General features: G+C 33.9%; 1 protein-coding gene across 6 annotated transcripts in view; it reads right to left on the bottom strand.

Moving 5' to 3' along the window:
• The window catches only part of CREB1 (cAMP responsive element binding protein 1), a 66,013-nt gene that overhangs the window by 8,318 nt on the left and 38,781 nt on the right, over nucleotides 1-18,914 (bottom strand). For 3 of the 6 annotated variants that reach the window (XM_036253266.1, XM_036253265.1, XM_036253267.1), the window contains 3 exons: nucleotides 15,648-15,790; nucleotides 10,911-11,093; nucleotides 8,866-9,016 (listed from right to left, as the gene is read on the bottom strand). In XM_036253266.1, the coding sequence (XP_036109159.1) occupies nucleotides 8,866-9,016; nucleotides 10,911-11,093; nucleotides 15,648-15,790 (477 nt within the window). Of the gene's footprint in view, nucleotides 1-8,865; nucleotides 9,017-9,842; nucleotides 9,906-10,910; nucleotides 11,094-14,635; nucleotides 14,695-15,647; nucleotides 15,791-18,914 lie in introns of those variants that run through there. The other 3 variants (XM_036253268.1, XM_036253269.1, XM_036253270.1) reach the window with 3 other exon arrangements.

Raw genomic sequence — 18,914 nt, 5'->3', positions numbered from 1 at the left:
TTATTCACCATAGCCAAGAGGTAGAAAGAAAGCAACCCAAATATCCATTAACAGATGAATACATGTTAAAGTGTAGTGTATATATAAACAATGGAATATTATTATTCAGCCTTAAAAAGCAAGGAAGTCCTGTTACATGCTATAACTTGGATGAACCTTCAGGATATTATACTAAACATAATAAGCAGTCACAGAAAAACACTGTATGACTGCACTTCTATGAAGTATCTAAAGTTGTCAAACTCATAAAAACAGAAAGGAGAATGGTGACTGCCGAAGGCTAGAGAGGGAGGGGGAAATGAGGGAAGTTGTTATGGAGTTTAAGTTTTACAAGATGAAAAAGTTCTGGAGATCTGCTGCACAATAATGTGAATACACTTAACACTACTAAACTGTATACTTAAAATGGCTAAGATGGCAAACTTCACGTTTGTTTGTTTTTTGTTACAACTAAAAAAAAAATCTAACAGATTAAAAGTAATAAAAAATATTTTTTAGCAAGCTACTAAGTCACTAGCACAGGGACTGGCATAAAGCAGGTACTTACTGTTGAATGAACATAAGAGTTGAAAAACAGAAAGGGTTTAAGTCTTGAAGAAATGAAACTCATCACCCCCCTTGCAATTTACAATCACTCATTTACAACAGTGGCAGTATAGCATAGCAATTAAAGTAACTTAAATGTGTCAGATTTGTAGGTTTAAGTGGTTCTATCCCTTATCAATTATGTGGCCACAGGTAAATTATTTAACCTTTATTTCCTGACTGAAGAGAGATAGTATTACCTACCTCAAAAGTTTTATGAGGATTAAAGGAGTTAATATATGAAGACTACATGAAATGGTGGCTGGAATTTTGTAAATGCTACATATGCATTAGCTATTATTATTTCTAGATAACTCAAATGGCAGTCTGTTATAATCCTATTAATGTCTTCATCCCTCTATAGCCCATCAATTCAAAAAAGGGAAGCATTTTCTTATAATGCAAGCTGATCTTTGGCATAAAAAAACTGCACCCAATGTTGTATATTTGATAGATATGAACAATGTATGGTACACTGTATCACTCTACCATTGGAGAAACATTTTTTGAAAATGGACGAACATTCTATTGAACAGTGAAAAAGACAAGCCAGGATGTCCTATGAGGCTAGGAGTGATTTAAAAGGCAATAGTGGGAATGATTTAGAGGTCAATTTGGATGTTCTGTATGTGGTGAATACTAACAATACAGAGAACATTTACAATGCATGTACAGTTACATATCTAATTTCAGCCAGGGCTGACTAATTTTATTTCCCTTGCTTTCTCCTCTCCATTATCTGAGAATTTGTAGTCCATAAGTGCCCACATGAATGCTAGATCTACATGCTAATTTCCAAAGTTAAATTAATATGATCGTATAAGTTAGTACCTCCCAATTTTGTTTCACCAAAATCAGTACAGTTGTCCCTCACAGAATATCAGAGGGGCCCCACGGATACCAAAATCTGCAGATACTTAAGTCCTTTATGTAAAATAATGTAGTATTTGTAAATAACCTAAATATATCTTCTTGTATACTTTAAATCATCTCTAAATTACTTATAATACCTAATATAAATGCTATGTAAATAGTCATCATACTGTATTGTTTAGTGAATAACGACAAGAAAAATGTCTGTAGATATTTAGTACAGACACTACTATCAAAGGTCTAATAACATAGTGCTACATATAAGCAACACCACAAGACCCCCCCTCCCCAATTATTTCTGATCTGAAACTGGTTGAATCTGCAGATGCAGAACCTGCAGATATGGAGAGCTAAATGTATACTATAGGTTGTGAAAGATTAAAATGATTCTCAAAAGAAAAAAAAAGAAACACTGGGCTAAGGAAATTAAGTTATTTATTAAATACAAGACCTCTTTGATCCTTTCAATATACTAAATCTCCAAAGAGAAATTCTATGTAGCATGTCCCAAATGGAATTTGACTACATGAAATACTTTTGCCGGGGGATTGGGGGAACGACGACAGGGGGATGGACACCAAATAAATTTCAATTAGCACTGCCATGCAGAATGATGCTCAATATAGGCACAGTTTAAAATAAGCAAATTTGGATACCAATTTAATCCAGTACGATAGAGTAGCAAAAATTCTAAACTGAGGGTTAGGAAACGGGTTCAGAACCTGACTCAGACATTAACTAGTTGTGTAGCTTCTAGCAAGTTTCTTTCCATTAAAAGACTGTTACTCATCTGTTAAAAAAAATAGGACTAATCAACCTGTCCCAAACCAAGACCATTAGCTTTGTATTAAGGAGTATGTAAAACCAGGCAATAAATCTGATAATTCATTCTAAAACACTAATTTTAATCTATGGGGCAGAGGGTAGCAAGCATTTTCATATTAAAATAAACATTACTATATTTTGGACTAACATACAAAATTAAAATAAATTTTATTTTTATTTTTTTGGTGAACAGTTTATTAGAGACTTTAATAGATTTACTTTTTAATCACAGACTACTGATAAACATCAACAAGTTGACAGCAGAAGTCTAATGTCATGAAGAGGGCCGACGGTCAAACAATGGGAGTGAACAGAGATGATCAGCATATCAACTTTAAAAGAACTCCTTAGTTTGGAGAATGCCTCTTAAAGCCTCTCAAAAATTTCTATCTAAATATTTTTAAGATCAGAAGAAAATGAAAGGACTATCCCAGTGGATTGGTGAGCACATGGTGTGAAGATTAAACTGACTGCTGATGCCTCCTCCATTATAGAAACAGACTTTTATGATTCCAAGCATTCATGCAAACAGATGGCCTATCAATTCTGAAATTAATTTGATAGACACTTTTAGAAAAAAGTTTTTTCACATAACTTCCTCCTCCTACATTTACTGAGCTAATTCTTTGCCTATATGTGATAATGGTTTTATTTATTCTTTCCTTTTTTAGCATCTTCAGTGCTTCCTGATTTTTTGTCTTTTGCTTTCAAAGAAGTTTATCAATTGTATCTTTGTAACAACCAATTTTTAATTTCATTTGTTTTTCCTCTTTTTAATTTCATTAATTTTAACTTGCTTTTTCCCCCTAGTTTCTCAAGATGGAAATTAGGTTGGCAAACTTTTTAAAGGGCCAGATTGTAAATATTTTAGGCTTTCAGACTGAGTAAGGTCTGTCACAACTCCTCACCTCTGCTGTTGTATCATGAAAGTAGACATTTGATAATACATAATTAAATAAACATGGCTGGGTTCCAATAAACTTAACACAGTGAGGTGCTGTATGCCAACCTCTGACATAGATGAGTGATTTAAGGCCTTCTTTTCTAACCTAAATATTTAAGGGTATAAGTTTCCCACTAAGCACTGATTGAACTGCATCTCACAAATTTTTGTCATTTTCATTTGCATTCAGTTCAAATAATTTTTATTTTATTATTTTTAAATTAATTAATTATTTACTTATTACTTACTTATTTATTTTTATCCTCACCCAAAGACATTTTTGCACTTATCTTCAGATAGAGCAGGAGGGAGACAGGGAGGAAGAAAGAAACATCGACGTGAGAGAGACATATTGAGTGGTCGCCACCCACCTGACCCCAACCAGGGTGGGGACAAACTGCAACCGAGGTACGTGCCCCTGGAGATAACCAAACCCGGGACTCTCTGATCCCTGGGCTGACGCTCTAACCTCTGAGCCAAACCGGCCGGGGCGAGTTCAAATAATTTTTAAAATTTCCTTTTGACCTACAGAGTTAGAAAAGTTTGCTGTTTATTTAATTAATTCCAAATAACTGGGGATTTTCCCAGATGTTTTATTGTTCAAGAACATACTCTGTATTATTTCGATTCTCTTAGTCACAAGTGTCATATAAATGACAAACAGGTTGATAATGTTATTCAGGTTTTTTATATCCTATATTTCTTTTCCATCATTACTGAGAGAGGAGTGTTGAAATCTTCAATCATAATTATGAATGTGTCCATTTCTTCTTTTAGTTCCATCAGTGTTGTCATATCATGTATGTTGAAGCTGTTAGGAGCATACACATGTAGAATTAGGTCTTCTTAAGGGGACTGACCCCTTTATCATATATAATGTCCTTCTTTATCCCTGACAATGATCCCCCTTCTTTAGATTACTATTTGCATGGTATACCATTCTCTATCCTTTTCCTTCTAACCTATCTGTGTTTTTATATTTGCAGTGATATTTTTACAGACAGCATATATTTAGATCTTGGTTCTTTCTTCTGTTTTACATCTTTTAATTGGGTTAAAAGGGACTGGCAAATTATGATCCTGGATCAATCCAGGTAGCTTGTTTTTTTATAACTGATAAACTTCTAGCCAGACTCAACAAAAATGTGTGTGTATGTGTGTCTGGAGAGAGAAGCCACAAATGAATTAATACTGTTGGCCCTCGTTTATCATGGTCAATCAGTTCCAGACTCTATCGCAATAAATGAATTTCCGTGAAGTAGGATTCTTTATTTATACAGTCCTCCCTCCCCACTTTGCACTTTGACTTTCGCGGCTTCACTCTAAAAATCCGCAATAGAGCGAAGCCGCAAAAGTTGAAGCTTGAAGTGGCGAGGGACAACGTATCAGGAATGAAATCCCTACTAACCCTAGACATTAAAAGAATAATAAGTAAATACCACAAACAATTATGTGTCCATAATTTTGATAACAGAAGATATGGGCCAAATACTTAAAAACACAAACTTCTAAAACTTGATGAAGCAGAAATATATTCTGGATTGTCTTTTATTTATTAAAAGAAATTCAATTCACAGTTTAAAAAAAAAAAAATATATATATATATATATATATATTTTTTTTTTACTTTATTGATGAGGGAGAGAGAGACAGAAACATCAATCAGAGAATATCATCTGGCTGCCTCCTGCATGCCACACACTAGGGATCGGGCCCACAACTTGGGCATGTGCTCTGACCCGGAATTGAACCGGCGACCTCTTAGTGCATGGGTCGATGCTCAACCACTGAGCCACACCGGCTGGGCAGTTTTTATAAAAAACCTTTCAAACAATGAAAACTCCAGGCCCAGATGGTTTCACTGGCAAATTATGCCAATATTTAAGGAAAAGACATATTAATTCTATACAACCTCTTCCAGAAATAAGAGAATACTTCCGACCTCATTTTATGAGGCTAGCATGAGTATAACAAATCCAAACAGAAGCATTACAAGAAAACTGTCATGAATGTAGATGAGAAAATCCTTAAAAAAATATTAGCAAATCAAATCCAGAAATATGTAAAAATGGTAATACATCATGACCATGTGTGTGGGTTCAATCCAGGAATACATTCATGTCTCAGCACTGGAAAAATCAAATGATGTACTTTACTAACAGTCTAAATAAGAAAAACCATATGGTCACCTCAGTAGATTCAGAAAAAAGCATTTGAAAAATTTAACAACGATTTATGACAAAAACTCCCAGAAAACTATGAACAAAAGAGAGCTTCTTACTATAAGAAAAAGCATTTACAAGGAGCCTATGCTATCATTATATTTGTGGTCTTGCAAAGATGTCCATATCTTAATCTTTGGAACCTATAAATATGTTACCTGACATGGTAAAGGGGAACTATGGTTGCAGATAGAATTAAGGTTGTAAATCAGCTGATCTTACAATAGGAAAATTATCCTGGAGTATCTGGGTGGACCCAAAGTAATCAGAAGGGTCTTTAAAAGTAGAAGAGGGATGCCCTGGCTGGTTTGGCTCAGTGGTTGGAGCGTTGGCCTGTGGACCAGCAAGTCTTGGATTTGGTTCCCGCTAGGGGCACGTACCAAAAAAAAAAAAAGTAGGAGGGAGGCAGAATATATGACTATAAAAGGAAGACACAGAGAGGTGCTACTTTGATGACTTTGATAGAGAAAGGGAGTCATGAGCCAAGGAATGTTTGGTAGTCAATAGAAGCTGGAAAGGGCAGGAAGACAGATTCGACAGATTCTCCCCTGGCATCTCCAGAAAGGAACACAGTTCCGCTGAATACCTTAATTTTAATTCAGTGAGACCCATGGTGGCCTTTGATCCTAGAGAATTTTAAGATAATAAAACTCTGTTGTCTAAGCCACTAATTTTGTGGTACTTTGTGAGAAGCAACAATAGAAAACTAATGTAGTTCCTAAGATGGGGAACAGGCAAGAATGTCTTCTCTTAGCACTCCTATTCAATATCCTATCAGAAGTCCTCAAGTCTGCAATAAGGTAAGAAAAAGGAAAGATATATGGATTAGAGGAAAAAAATAAAACTGTCCAAATTTACAAACTTGATCGTCTATGTAGAAAATTCCAAAGAATCTACAACAAAACTCCTAGAACTAATAAGTAAATTTAGAATGGTTACAGGTAAAAGATTAATAGAGAACCAATTTTATTTCTATATACCAGAAATGAACTAAATATTTAAATGTAAATAACCCTCCCATCCCTACAACCAAGAAAACCAAAACCCAAAGCCCCTAAGTATTTAGGTTTAAATCTAACAAAATATGTGCAGGAGTGTATGCTGAAAAATGGAGCATATACTGTGTTCATAGAATGAAAGAATCAGTATTGTTAAGATATCAATTCTCCTCAATTTGACCTATAAATTCAACACAATCCTAATAAAAATCTCAAAATCTTTCTCATGGACATTAACAAACTGATTCTAAAATTTATGTGAAAATGCAAAGGAACCAGAATAGCTAAAACAATTCTATAAAAGAACAAAGCTGGAAGGACTCACATTATCAAATTCAAAACTTACCAGTGGTAATTTACATAGCATGATACTGATGAAAGGGTAGACACAGACCAATGAAAAAAGCTACACAGTCCAGAAATAGACCCACACAAATACGGTCAGTTAATTTTCAACAAAAGTGAAATGGCAATAGAGAAAGGACAGTCTTTTTAACAAATGGCGCTGGACAAATGGGTGTCCATATACAGAAAAAGAAACTTGACATACCCCACACCTTATATAAAAGTTAACTCAAAAGGGATCATAGACCTAAATGTGAAACAATTTAATACTTGACATAGAGCAATTGGAACTCTCAATACATTGTTGGTGGGAATACAAACTGGTGCATCCACTTTGGAAAAGAGTTTGGCAGTTTTCTTATGAAGTTAAAATATATACTTAATATTCCACTCAGCTAGCCCACTCCTACATATGTACTCAAGTGAACTGTAAGTTCATATAAAAACCTTTATTTATGTGGCCCTGGCCAGTTTGGCTCAGCGGTTAGAGCGTTGGCCCACGGACTAGAGAGACCCAGGTTCGGTTCCCGCTATGGGTAAGTACCTCGGATGCAGTTTGTCCCCGGCTACGTCTGGGGTTGTGTGGGTGGCAACCAGTCAATGTGTCTCTCTCACATTGATGTCTCTCTCTCTTCCTCCCTCTCTCCCTCCCACTCTATCTAAAGATGAATGCAAAAAATGTCCTCAGGTGAGGATTAAAAAACAAAACAAAACCTACATGTGGAAAGAAATAGTAAAGATCAGAGCAGAAATAAACAACATAGAGACTAAAAAACAATTCAAAAGAGACTAAAAAACAATGAAACAAAGAGCTGGTTCTCTAAAAAGAGAAACAAGATTGATGGACCCTTAGCTAGACTCACCAAGAAACAAAGAGAGAGGACCCAAATCAACAAAATAAGAAATGAAAGAAAAATAACAACTGACACCACAAAACAAACACACACAAAAAACAACCCCTATATGTAAGTGTTTATAACTTTATTCATAATCCTCCAAAGCTGGAAACAACTAAGATGAACTTCAAGGTAAACCACAGTACATACATACAATGAAATACCAGAGATAAAAACCTATTACTGACTCATGCAACACTGTCAATGAATTTTAAATGCATTTTGCTAAGTGAAAGAAGCCAGATCCAAAAGGCTACATCCTGTATGATTCCATTTATGTTAGATTCTAGTAAAGGCAACCATGGGTGGGTTGTGGGATCCTGTTTTATAAAAGAGAAAACTGAAGTTTAAAAGGTTAGTATGTTCTTCCAAAGTCACAGCAAAAGGGGGTATATATCCAGGTCTGAATCCAGATCTTCGATGTTTAATCTCTGTTTCTTTCACTTTACTCATAGTGTCTGAAGAATTTTGAGGTGAACAGCAGAGAAATATTTTCACCAATTTATAACTTTTCCTATCTTTCTATACCTATTTTCATTTCATTCATACTGAAATCCTAAGGTAAATATAAGTAAATAAAAACATATTGTTTTTTAATGACAAATCATTTACATTTATGAATTTACTTTATGAGTAGATTTTTCATAAATTTTTGTTATGTAGGATTTTTACTGTTCACTAATTCTATTTTAAGATTTTGTCAATCACAAGGTATTCATAGACAACCTACTTTCAAAGAATATTTAGGTGTTTAACTATTCATGGATTGGCCATCACACATTTATTTTATTACAAATAAATTTAATTATTTAATTTTAATATACATACATGAAACTTTGATCGTCTTAAAATATACTATTCATGAAAAGAAACAATTTTTAAATAACCTCGCCAGCTGGTTAAAGCCAAATGAGGACATAGCAAATTATGCACTAAACCTCTCATGGGGAAGCTGCAAGAAAGAAAACTACTTGATGATCAAAGACTGATCCATAACCCTGTTAGCCATCTCATAAGTGCAGCTTATTAAATAAGTTTTTAAGCAAGATCCATCAATTCTATCAGAAAAAAACTCAACACAAAGATCCTATTGTTAGCAGATGTAAAAGACACCTACCTGGAAGAATGTGAAGACATACCTGACTTACAACAATCTTAGTAAATGCAAACATATGTACCTGTTCTTCATTAGGCGAACCTCTCTCTTTCGTGCAGCTTCTTCAGCAGGCTGTGTAGGAAGCGCTGGGGAGGAGGCCATAACAACTCCAGGGGCAATGGTGCTAGTGGGTGCTGTGCGAATCTGGTATGTTTGTACATCTCCAGAGGCAGCTGAAAAGAAAAATAGTGAACATGGTGTAAGACACTGAAGGACTCTGACCTGGTAAATTAGGTACATCAATCATCAATTTAAATTTACATTTTGGATTAAAAGGGGAAAAAAAAGGAACTGATGATTCTGACTAAAATATTGAAAGAATCAGCACTCCTTGAGTCATTACTGAGAAATAATTCCCAACTTAATGTATTTATTGGTACAGATTTGGGTAAAAGAGGTCTTAACCTATGTCTGCTGGGTTTTTTATTTATCTTTCATTGGAATGCAGTTCTATTCTGTTGTTAACATGCTTACCAACCTTAAGTCTAAAAGGTAAGCAGGGCACAGCTTGGATCATCTTCCTAGACATAGTCCTCAATGTCTTCCTTTGATATTGGTAAATTCATATTAAAAAATTTCAAGTAGACTCTTGCCACGACATAAAAACGACCATGATTTTTTCATAAAATAGGAAATGGAAGAGAAAATAAAGCATTATAGTCAACTATTAAAAATTTCTAATTGACACAAAACTGTAAGTATGAAAAAGTGTACCAAGTGATGCCAATTATATAATTTGTAAACACTGTTTTAATGTAAATGATAATGGCTAAATCAAGTTTTATTCTTCTAACTAAATGACCTATCAATTGTTAAAAGAAATACAATCACTACTGTCAAACTGCTTTTAAAAACAGCTTAACAATATGCCTTCCTAAAAATAAGGAACCTAACATTATCTGAGAGAATTTGAAGGTCTTTATAAAATTATCCACATTTGTTAATATCAATTAAAATGTGTAGTTTGAGTGGAAAAGATTTATATACTAAACATGTTACCATCTTCAAACTGACGTTCAGAATTCAAATTCACTGACATCCTGCTTTACAATTTTTGAGTACCTGCATGTAAAGTGAAAAGGTGTTTTACTCCCATTAACAAGCAAAATATTATCTTCTTCAAATATTATTTTTTAGTAACAGAATATATTCTGTAAATACATTAGGGCCCTTTAAATAAATTATGACTCTCTCTAGTTGATATTTTAGAATTATTCAAAAATTATCATCCATGATGTAGGGGCTCAACTGTCATTACCTAACAGAGATAAAACATATTATTAATGAAAACATTTTTTTATCTTCTCAATATGCAAACTTTCAATCTGGCATAAAGCATTTTCTTAAAATATTCAAATAGTTTAAAAGAAAACTGGTCAACTCCTACCTATAAAGATTCCTGAAACAAATTGGAAGTAAACACAATTAAATTAAATTAAATTAAATTAAACAGAAGAAAGTTATTTCTATAATTTATCAAGAATTTAACTACTGCTTTTCTCCACAAACCAAGCAGAGTTGCATACTGGTATAAGATTTTTCAGAATATAATGCTTTCATCTGAAATAAAAAATGATGATCTTAGAAATGAGGATGTAAATTTCTTTTGAATAAAAAACAGACAAACAGAATTCTGAACCTCCGAAAGTTCTTTTCAGTAATTTAGTACAACTCTCTCATTTGAGACATGAAAAAAAGTGTGGCCCAGAGAGGCTGGGTCTTATTTAAGGTCACATAGCAAATCTATGTAGTTAGGTATAGAATCTAGCTTTCCTAACTCCTGAATTCATTGTCTTTCCCTTTAACCTACCCTGTTTCTCCTATCCTCAAATTCTAGAGGTGTTAAAGATAAAAGTTATTATTTTAAAAACTGAAAATAGTTGTTTTTATGCCATGACATTTTGGTCCAATTGGAATAATGGAAGAATCCATGGAAAATATTATCTATAATGAAGAAAAATTTATATTTTAACAGTGTTTTGTAGTATGATACTTACTTTGTCTGAGTTTAGAAAATGTAAACCGTTCAAAGAATTTACCATACCTGTGAAATCTGAATTCTCTTACCTTGAACAACAACTTGGTTGCTGGGCACTAAGATCTGCTGTCCATCAGTGGTCTGTGCATACTGTAGAATGGTAGTACCCGGCTGAGTGGCAGCTGCATTGGTCATGGTTAATGTTTGTAGGCCCTGTACCCCATCGGTACCATTGTTAGCCAGTTGTATTGCTCCTCCCTGGGTAATGGCAACTAAAACCCAATGGATTTTATTGTTATAAGTTTAATTAATACCATATAGGATTTTTACAACACACTAAATTCAAAGTAGAATAATTTGTGAGACACACTCAGAGAAATAATAACAGCAAATAACACCGCCAAGAAGGATTTGGTACACTCAAGTACCTTCCTGTACAGGAAACCCACATCCCATTTCTATAATACAAATGCACGCTATGAACCACATTATAATGTATAAAAATGTCTATTAATAATTTTTTAAAAAGTAGGTAAATGAGAAAATATTAAATTCCTTTTGAAGTTATTTGGTTTAGAGGAGGTACCACTTTGTGGTATAAATACTTCCTTTATTCTACTATCGACTACCTAATATTTTTACTATTTAGTATTTGCTGACTCATTAGTAAGTACATTTCTTGAGGGCAGAAGATGTGGTTTTCCTTCTCTACTTTCATGTACTTAGTACAATAATGGGAATGTAATAGGCACCCAATTAAGGGATGTCTTTATACATAATTAATAAAGCAGTTCAGTAGTGTATTCTTTTCTCTAACTTGCTAGCAGTGCACAAGCTATAATAAAAGTCCACTCAATGAGACAACTGAAATGTCTTATGGAACTTAATTATCACAGAATCTCTCATGAAGTTTAAAATCAGAGATTAAGATAATCATTTAGAGAAAAATTACTTTACTACTATTTCTAAGTTACATATCCAAACATTCTCATATAGGACCTTTCTTTGATTTACTAATTAACCACACTTGTCATTCATTTGTTACAAAGTAATCAACTTTGATTCATACTATTAGATATTTTACTTTATTAAAAAAATGAATTCAGCCCTGGCTGGTTTGGCTCAGCAGTTAGAGCATTGGCCTGCAGACCAAGGAATCGCAGGTTCCATTCCAGTCAAGGGCACGTACCTTGGTTGTGGTTCGTCCCTGGCCCTGGTTGGGGTCGTACGAGAGGCAACCAGTCGATGTGTCTCTCTCACATCGATGTTTCTCCCTCTCTTTTCTCATCCCCTCCCTCCCACTCTATCTCAAGATAAATAGAAAAATGTCCTCAGGTGAGGATTAAAAAAAAGAAAAAAAAATGAATTGATATTTATGGTAGAGTGCATAGATATAAAATTAATAAAAAGAAACATTATTTTATTTGGAAGAAGCAATCCTTTAGAAACCAGCATTAAGACAGGTAAGTTGGATCCTTTTCTAGATACTCTCCCTGTTAGAGGTCACATTTTCAAAAACTGAGACTAAAAATTACAATACTACATATAAAATTGCATAATGGATTTTTAACTAAATAAGTCAACATATCTGACTTAAGCATGTTACTTTTTGCCTCTTAGAAAGGAATTAACTTGGGATCAATTGTCAGCCAGCTCTAGGAACTAATACCCTGAGTCATCTGTATATGGAAAATTGATTATCTACTGTCCAATCAAGAAATAATAACAGTTAAAGGCTTTTATCTGGTTTACAAATCATACCTTTGGAAATTAAGACACTGGCAAATACAATCCATTCACTTTAGCTAATCTCATAAATTTTACTTATTTTTGACAAGAATTAAAAAAGGAATATGGCGGCTGGCATGGCTCAGTGGATTGAGAGTCGCCCCATGGACTGAGAGGTCCCAGTTCGATTCCCAGTCAGGGCACATGCTCGGGTTGCAGGCTTGATCCCCAGTAGTGGTGTGCAGGAGGCAGCCAATCAATGTATGTCTCACATCAATGTTTCTACCTCTCTCTCTAAAAAAAATCAATAAAAACATATTTTTAAAAAAGGAATATGTAAGAACTATTCAGAGATTAATACTGCAGGATAACTAGAAAGAATCAGAAGGTTAAGAGAATCAAACCACAATTTCTCATATAGAGTTAATAAGCAAATTCTACTGTATTTAACCCATACAGCTTTCTTGGCTACATACCAATGAACTCAAGGTGGGAAGAAAGAAGTAGAAAACTAGATATCAGGAGATCTGGGGTCTACTCCAAGCTCCATCACTAAACTGTTATTTGAATCTGTTATCTCTTCTGTAAAAATAAAAATATCTGGTTCTAGCCACTAAAGTACAATTGTAAAAATCAAATGAGATAATGTATATTAAAGTACTCTGAAAAGTGAAGTCTGATCTTATCAAACATGGTTTTCCTCAATATTTATTTATACATTTGATTATTCCAAAAGGATTTTAGATAGCTTTTAATAAAACTAAATTCATTAAAGCAAGAAGAAAAAGATAGAAGTCAAGTGACTGATGTGTCTCTAGATATATATAATAATCCTACCAGAAAATCTAGATGGAAAGAATACAAACAGGTAAACAAAACTTAACTGAGATTCTCAGTAGCCAAAATAAAGAAGAAAACACCCTGGATTATAGTTTTGTTAGTGAAACAAAAAATTCAAGGTCAAAATGATAGACAGTTTTTTTAAAACTAAAAATAGAATCTCTCAAACAAGAATTCATTATTGGAGACAGTGAACCAAGTATGGATAAAACTAGTAACGCTATTAATAAAAAAACATAACCAATTTATGGAAGAAACAAAAATTGGTACAGCCACTAGGAAGGGCAACTGAGAAGGATATGCTTTGATTCAACAATTCTACTCTTTGGATGCTACTCCACTGAGACAGTACTACATATATAAGAATGTTCTCGTAGCATTGTTTGAAACAATAGAGCTGTCCTGAAAACTCATCAGTATGTGTGTGGGGGAATGTTTAAATAAATGTTCCATTTTACAGTGAGACATAATACAGCTGTTAAAGACATAATACACATAAGTATGTGTATATAGTCTATGGTATATAAATAATGTAGGTCTCACATGATAACATGTGTATGTATAAATAGAATGAAAATGAAAGAAAGAATTCTTACTACTGGGAAGGGATGAAAAAGATTTTTACTTTTTATTAATACTATGAACCTCTACCACTTGAATTTTCACAACCATGTATTTGTTTTATAAGTTAAGAAATATATAAATGTTCTTGTATATGTAAGTAGTCATTATACTGATCCTTAATGACAATCAAGAACATAATGTTAAATCAGTTCCATCAAGGTCATGCGTGTATACACAGAGAATAAGGGATAAAGATAATAACTAAGCTTTAAAAATCTCAAAATTTTAAAACTAGTAATCTGCTCAGATACTGGAGGAGAGCTATGTGCCAAATTAAACATCTACTGTTCTAAAGTTCACTTCCCTGTTTGAGATTCTGATATGCCTCTTTCCTAAAGAGCATGTTTTCTAGTTCAAGTGAGACTTGATGCATTAAGTGAATCCCTTACACTAACATGCTGAAGGAGAAAAATAAAGGTCAAGTATCTATGTCTTAGAACACACACCTTGAATAACACAAATTATTTGGATTTAAGGCTACAGAACACACACGTACACGTACATAGATAGTACCTGTTTATCTCTGCCAACAAAGAACTTATGGAGGAAAAGGATAACTGAACTATATTAAATTTACAGAGTGGACAAGAAGCTTAGTCAAAAATGCCTTCCTTCTACTTACTATCAAAAGTTTCAGCTTTGAGACAGCTAAAAAGTCTGCTACTTGCAAATTTGTTGTTAATCCAGCTGAAATACAAACCAAGTTTGAATTATAACTGGAAAACTATTAACCTGGGAGTCAAACTTTTACACATATTTCTGACACAGGCTATTCCAGGGCATTAGAAAACTAATGCAGCAAAGGAGTTTCAATGTGTATATTTAATTTGTAATGTACAAATTCAAGGAAGGGAGGGGAGAAAACACAATGGGCAGTACTGAAGTTAATGAACAAATCAAAATGAAGATATCAATGTGTGAAGCACTTTGGGAGGCAAAAAGATATCGGGGAAAGAAAACAAAAAGTACCACTTACACAAATGTCTTTGATCAAATAAAAGCAGAACTCAAAAGTACTTTAAAACAGATTTAGGTGAAAGATAAGAATTACTTAAGTATTACACAGAGATATCACAGAAATGGAAACTGATAATTTTGCAAAGGAAATCTTTGCTTTCTGTGAGCCAAAAAGGACTTAATTTAGCAGTCCTTATGCTTTCATTATCATAATTTACTACACTACCTTTCACATTAAAGGGAATAATAATTGAATATGCTAGTAGACTGCAACCATGCTTCTCCACCCCCACTATGAAACATTAAAATAGATGAATAATGAGACCATTTTGGGCCTTAAACATAATCAAATAATGATTATTTTCTTTATCTGAAAAAAGTATGTTCTCTATTAACATCATATATTACATGAGGACTAAAATTCTAAAGTAGTGGTTCAAAAAGCTTCCACAACTTTCCATAAAGCAAAGGGCCATCTAAAGGGCTTAAATACTTGAGCAATCCAATTAAAACCCTGAAGAAAATACTACTTATAGAACTTTGCATAATGAACAGTAAAGGAAATTCAATAATTACAGTGAGATTGAGAAAAGAGGTTGGCACTTCTATGATTCCTTTAAGAATGCAGACATTAGTTTTTCATCTCATTTTCTAAAACAAAAATATCTATTACTCACTGTACTGTCCACTGCTAGTTTGGTAAATCGGAGTTGGCACCGTTACAGTGGTGATGGCAGGTGCTGAAGTCTCCTCTTCAGACTTCTCTTCTTCAATTCTTGGCACTCCTGGTGCATCAGAAGATAAGTCATTCAAAATTTTCCTGGAAGAATAGAGAACTATATTAATTAAAATAAAAGTGACATTTACTGGCTAAATACAAATAATAGGAAAAGATCAGAAAACTGGTAGGAAGCTGCTAGTGCGTGGGACAAAAGTTTAAAATATAAGAATTTATAAGAATAGCCTGGCCGATACGGCTCAGTGGTTGAACGTCGACCCACGCACCAAGAGGTCACTGGTTTAATTCCCGGTCAGGACACATGCCCAGGTTGTGAGCAAATTCCCCAGTGGGTGGCATGCAGGAGGTGGCCAATCAATGTTCTCTCATTGATGTTTCTGTCTCTCTCTCCCTCTCCCTTCCTCCTTCTCTAAAAATCAATAAAAAAAAAAAAAAAAAAATTACAAGAATAAACTAAAAAAGGATCAGGGGATCTATGTCAAAATGAAACCATACAAGGACCAGAATAAACAAAGATGAATTTTTCTTTAACCTGAATGTTAAACACTGTGATTCAAAATCCAGGTGTAAGTAGAGATTAATAAAATCTGACTACAGAGCCCTAGTCAATATGGCTCAGTGGATAGAACATGGGCCTGTACACCAAAGGGTCGAGGGTTTCAGTGCAGGTCAAGGGCATGTACCTGGGTTGCAGGTTCGATCCCTGGCCCCAGTCGGGGTGTGAGTGGGAGGCAATCAATCGATGTGTCTCTCTTACATTGATGTTTCTCTCTCTTTCTCTCCCTACCTCCTTCCCTTCCACTCTCTCTAAATATCAGTGAAAAAATATCCTCAGGTGAGGATTAACAACAACAAAAATTTTTGACTATAGAAAAAAATCCTTTTGCATGGCAAAGAACAAAAATTAAGCCAAAAGATAATCAATAATACCAGGAGAAAATATTTACATATATTACATATAAAGGACCAATATTCCTGATATATAAAGAACTTTTAAAAATTGATGGGGGGAAAAAAGACCAAAAAACCTAATTTTTAATTTTCAACTTTAAGATTGGCATAAAAAAAAAAAAAAAAAGAGTAACAATATATTGTTAGCAAAGCTGTGAGAAAACAGACATTCTTATATACTGCTGTTGAGAGTATAAAATCAAATAACCTATATGGAAGGAATTCAGTAACATTTAACAAAACTGTATGTTTACATAGTAGTCTTCTAAGAATTTACACTTAAAATATACTTCCAAAAGTATGAAAATACATATATGTAGAGTATTCATGGTAGTACTATTTGTAACAGCACACACTGAAAATGATCTATATGTCCACACACAAGAATGGCTGAATAAACTATGGTTCATCCCATAATGGACACACATGGTACCTTTCGTATAAGAAAGTGAAGTAAGAAAATATACATGTATCTGCTTATCTGTTCAAGAAAAAAAAAAAAAAGTAAATCAGAGTTTAATGAGATTAGTATCTGCTGGGGGTGGTTGGGAAAGAAGTAAAAAAGGACAGAAGAAATAGGCAGGGATACTTTTGAGTATATGTATATATTTTTTGGTACAATTCTAACTTTCGGAATCTTGTTAATGTTTCACATATTCAAAACAAAATAAAATAGTATCAATAAGGATGAAGAAAATTCTAAAAATGGAATATAAACAAAAACAAATGAACCATACCATATTTCAATAAAATAATCACAGAAGAGAGGAAAAAACCCCAACCCAAATGATTTTTGACATCTTAAATTTCCAACAAATCAGTTTGAATTAATAACTTAGCTTTAACAGTCTACCCAAACTCTGCCCATTTATGTTATTATTGTCACATATTACATCTTCATAGTGTGCTCATTAACAGATTAATAATTACTGTTTTATGTATTTGTCTTTTGAATTATATAGGGAAAAAAGAGGAGTTACAAAGCAAAACTATAATAATTCTGGTTTTTATATTTACCTATGTAATTACCTTTACTAGTATTGTATAAAATATTCTACTGTTATCTCTAAATAATTTCCTTTCTCCAAATCCGCCCCCCCTCCGGAAATTCTATAAATGCTTCTATTGAAGCACCTCAATCTAAACTCTATAACTTTTTTTTATCCTCACCTGAGGACATTTTTGCTTTTTTTGTTCAGACAGAGCGGGAGGGAGAGAGAGAGAGAGAAACATCGATGTGAAGGGACACATCGAGTGGTTGCCACCCGCACGACCAACCAGGGCCGGGGATAAACTGCAACCGAGGTACGTGCCCTTAGCAGGAAGGAACCCAGGTCTCTCTGTACCGCAGGCCAACGCTCCAACCGCTGAGCCAAACCGGCCAGGGCTAAACTCTATAACTTTTCACCTGTTTTTCTTTTTCTACCTGTTTCTATTCTCCATTCTGAGTTACCCTCTCAGTTCCCTTTCAGTTTATTACTGGTGGATGTGGTTGTAGTTTTTTTAAATTCCTCGGTTTGCATTTCTCATTTCAACGATTTCTTATTCATGCTTTTCCATTTCTACTTATAATCATTTAGTAAATTTATATTCTTATTGTGAGGAAGATTTTCTTTCCTTTATTTCTCTGCAAATGAGAAACAACTATTTTTAAATAGCTTCTGGGCTGACAACTGGTTAACAGATCACACTTTGGGTATCACGGCTCTAGAGCACTCTTTCTCAAACTCCAGTATACAAACAAAGAACCACTTGAAGAGCCCGTTCCCAGAGTCTAATTCATTAGGTTTGGTTAGAAATTGCATTTCTAACCAGACAGATGCTGATTTATCAGTCTGGTCTGTGGACCATTTTGAGTAGTATTGGTTTCTAGAACAATGTTTTTCAACTGAGGTCACAATCTATATGTGGGGCATGATAAAAATTCAGTATGTTGCAACCAACATAAAACAAGTAAAAAACAGCTGAACATCACATATGATAAAAGTTAATAATGTGCTGTGCAAATTTTCCTTCAGATGCCTATATATAGGAATATATACTCACATATATATTATATACCTATATATTTATATATGAATATGTATAAGTGTATGTATGTATACAGAGAACTATAAAGATATATTTCTTATTATGGATTGTGGTTTAAAAAAGTTTAAAAGACCTGCAAATACATCTTTGTCTTTTGTACAAAGTCAGTGATCACTCTTAGTTTTTCTTTCCAGTTTCTCAAATTGTTGCTCTAGACCATCTT

Source organism: Molossus molossus, unplaced genomic scaffold (genome assembly GCF_014108415.1).
Source record: "Molossus molossus isolate mMolMol1 unplaced genomic scaffold, mMolMol1.p scaffold_m16_p_11, whole genome shotgun sequence".
Lineage (NCBI taxonomy): Eukaryota > Metazoa > Chordata > Mammalia > Chiroptera > Molossidae > Molossus > Molossus molossus.
Note: the sequence above shows the minus strand (reverse complement) of the source record. Positions and strands in the feature narration are given on the sequence as shown.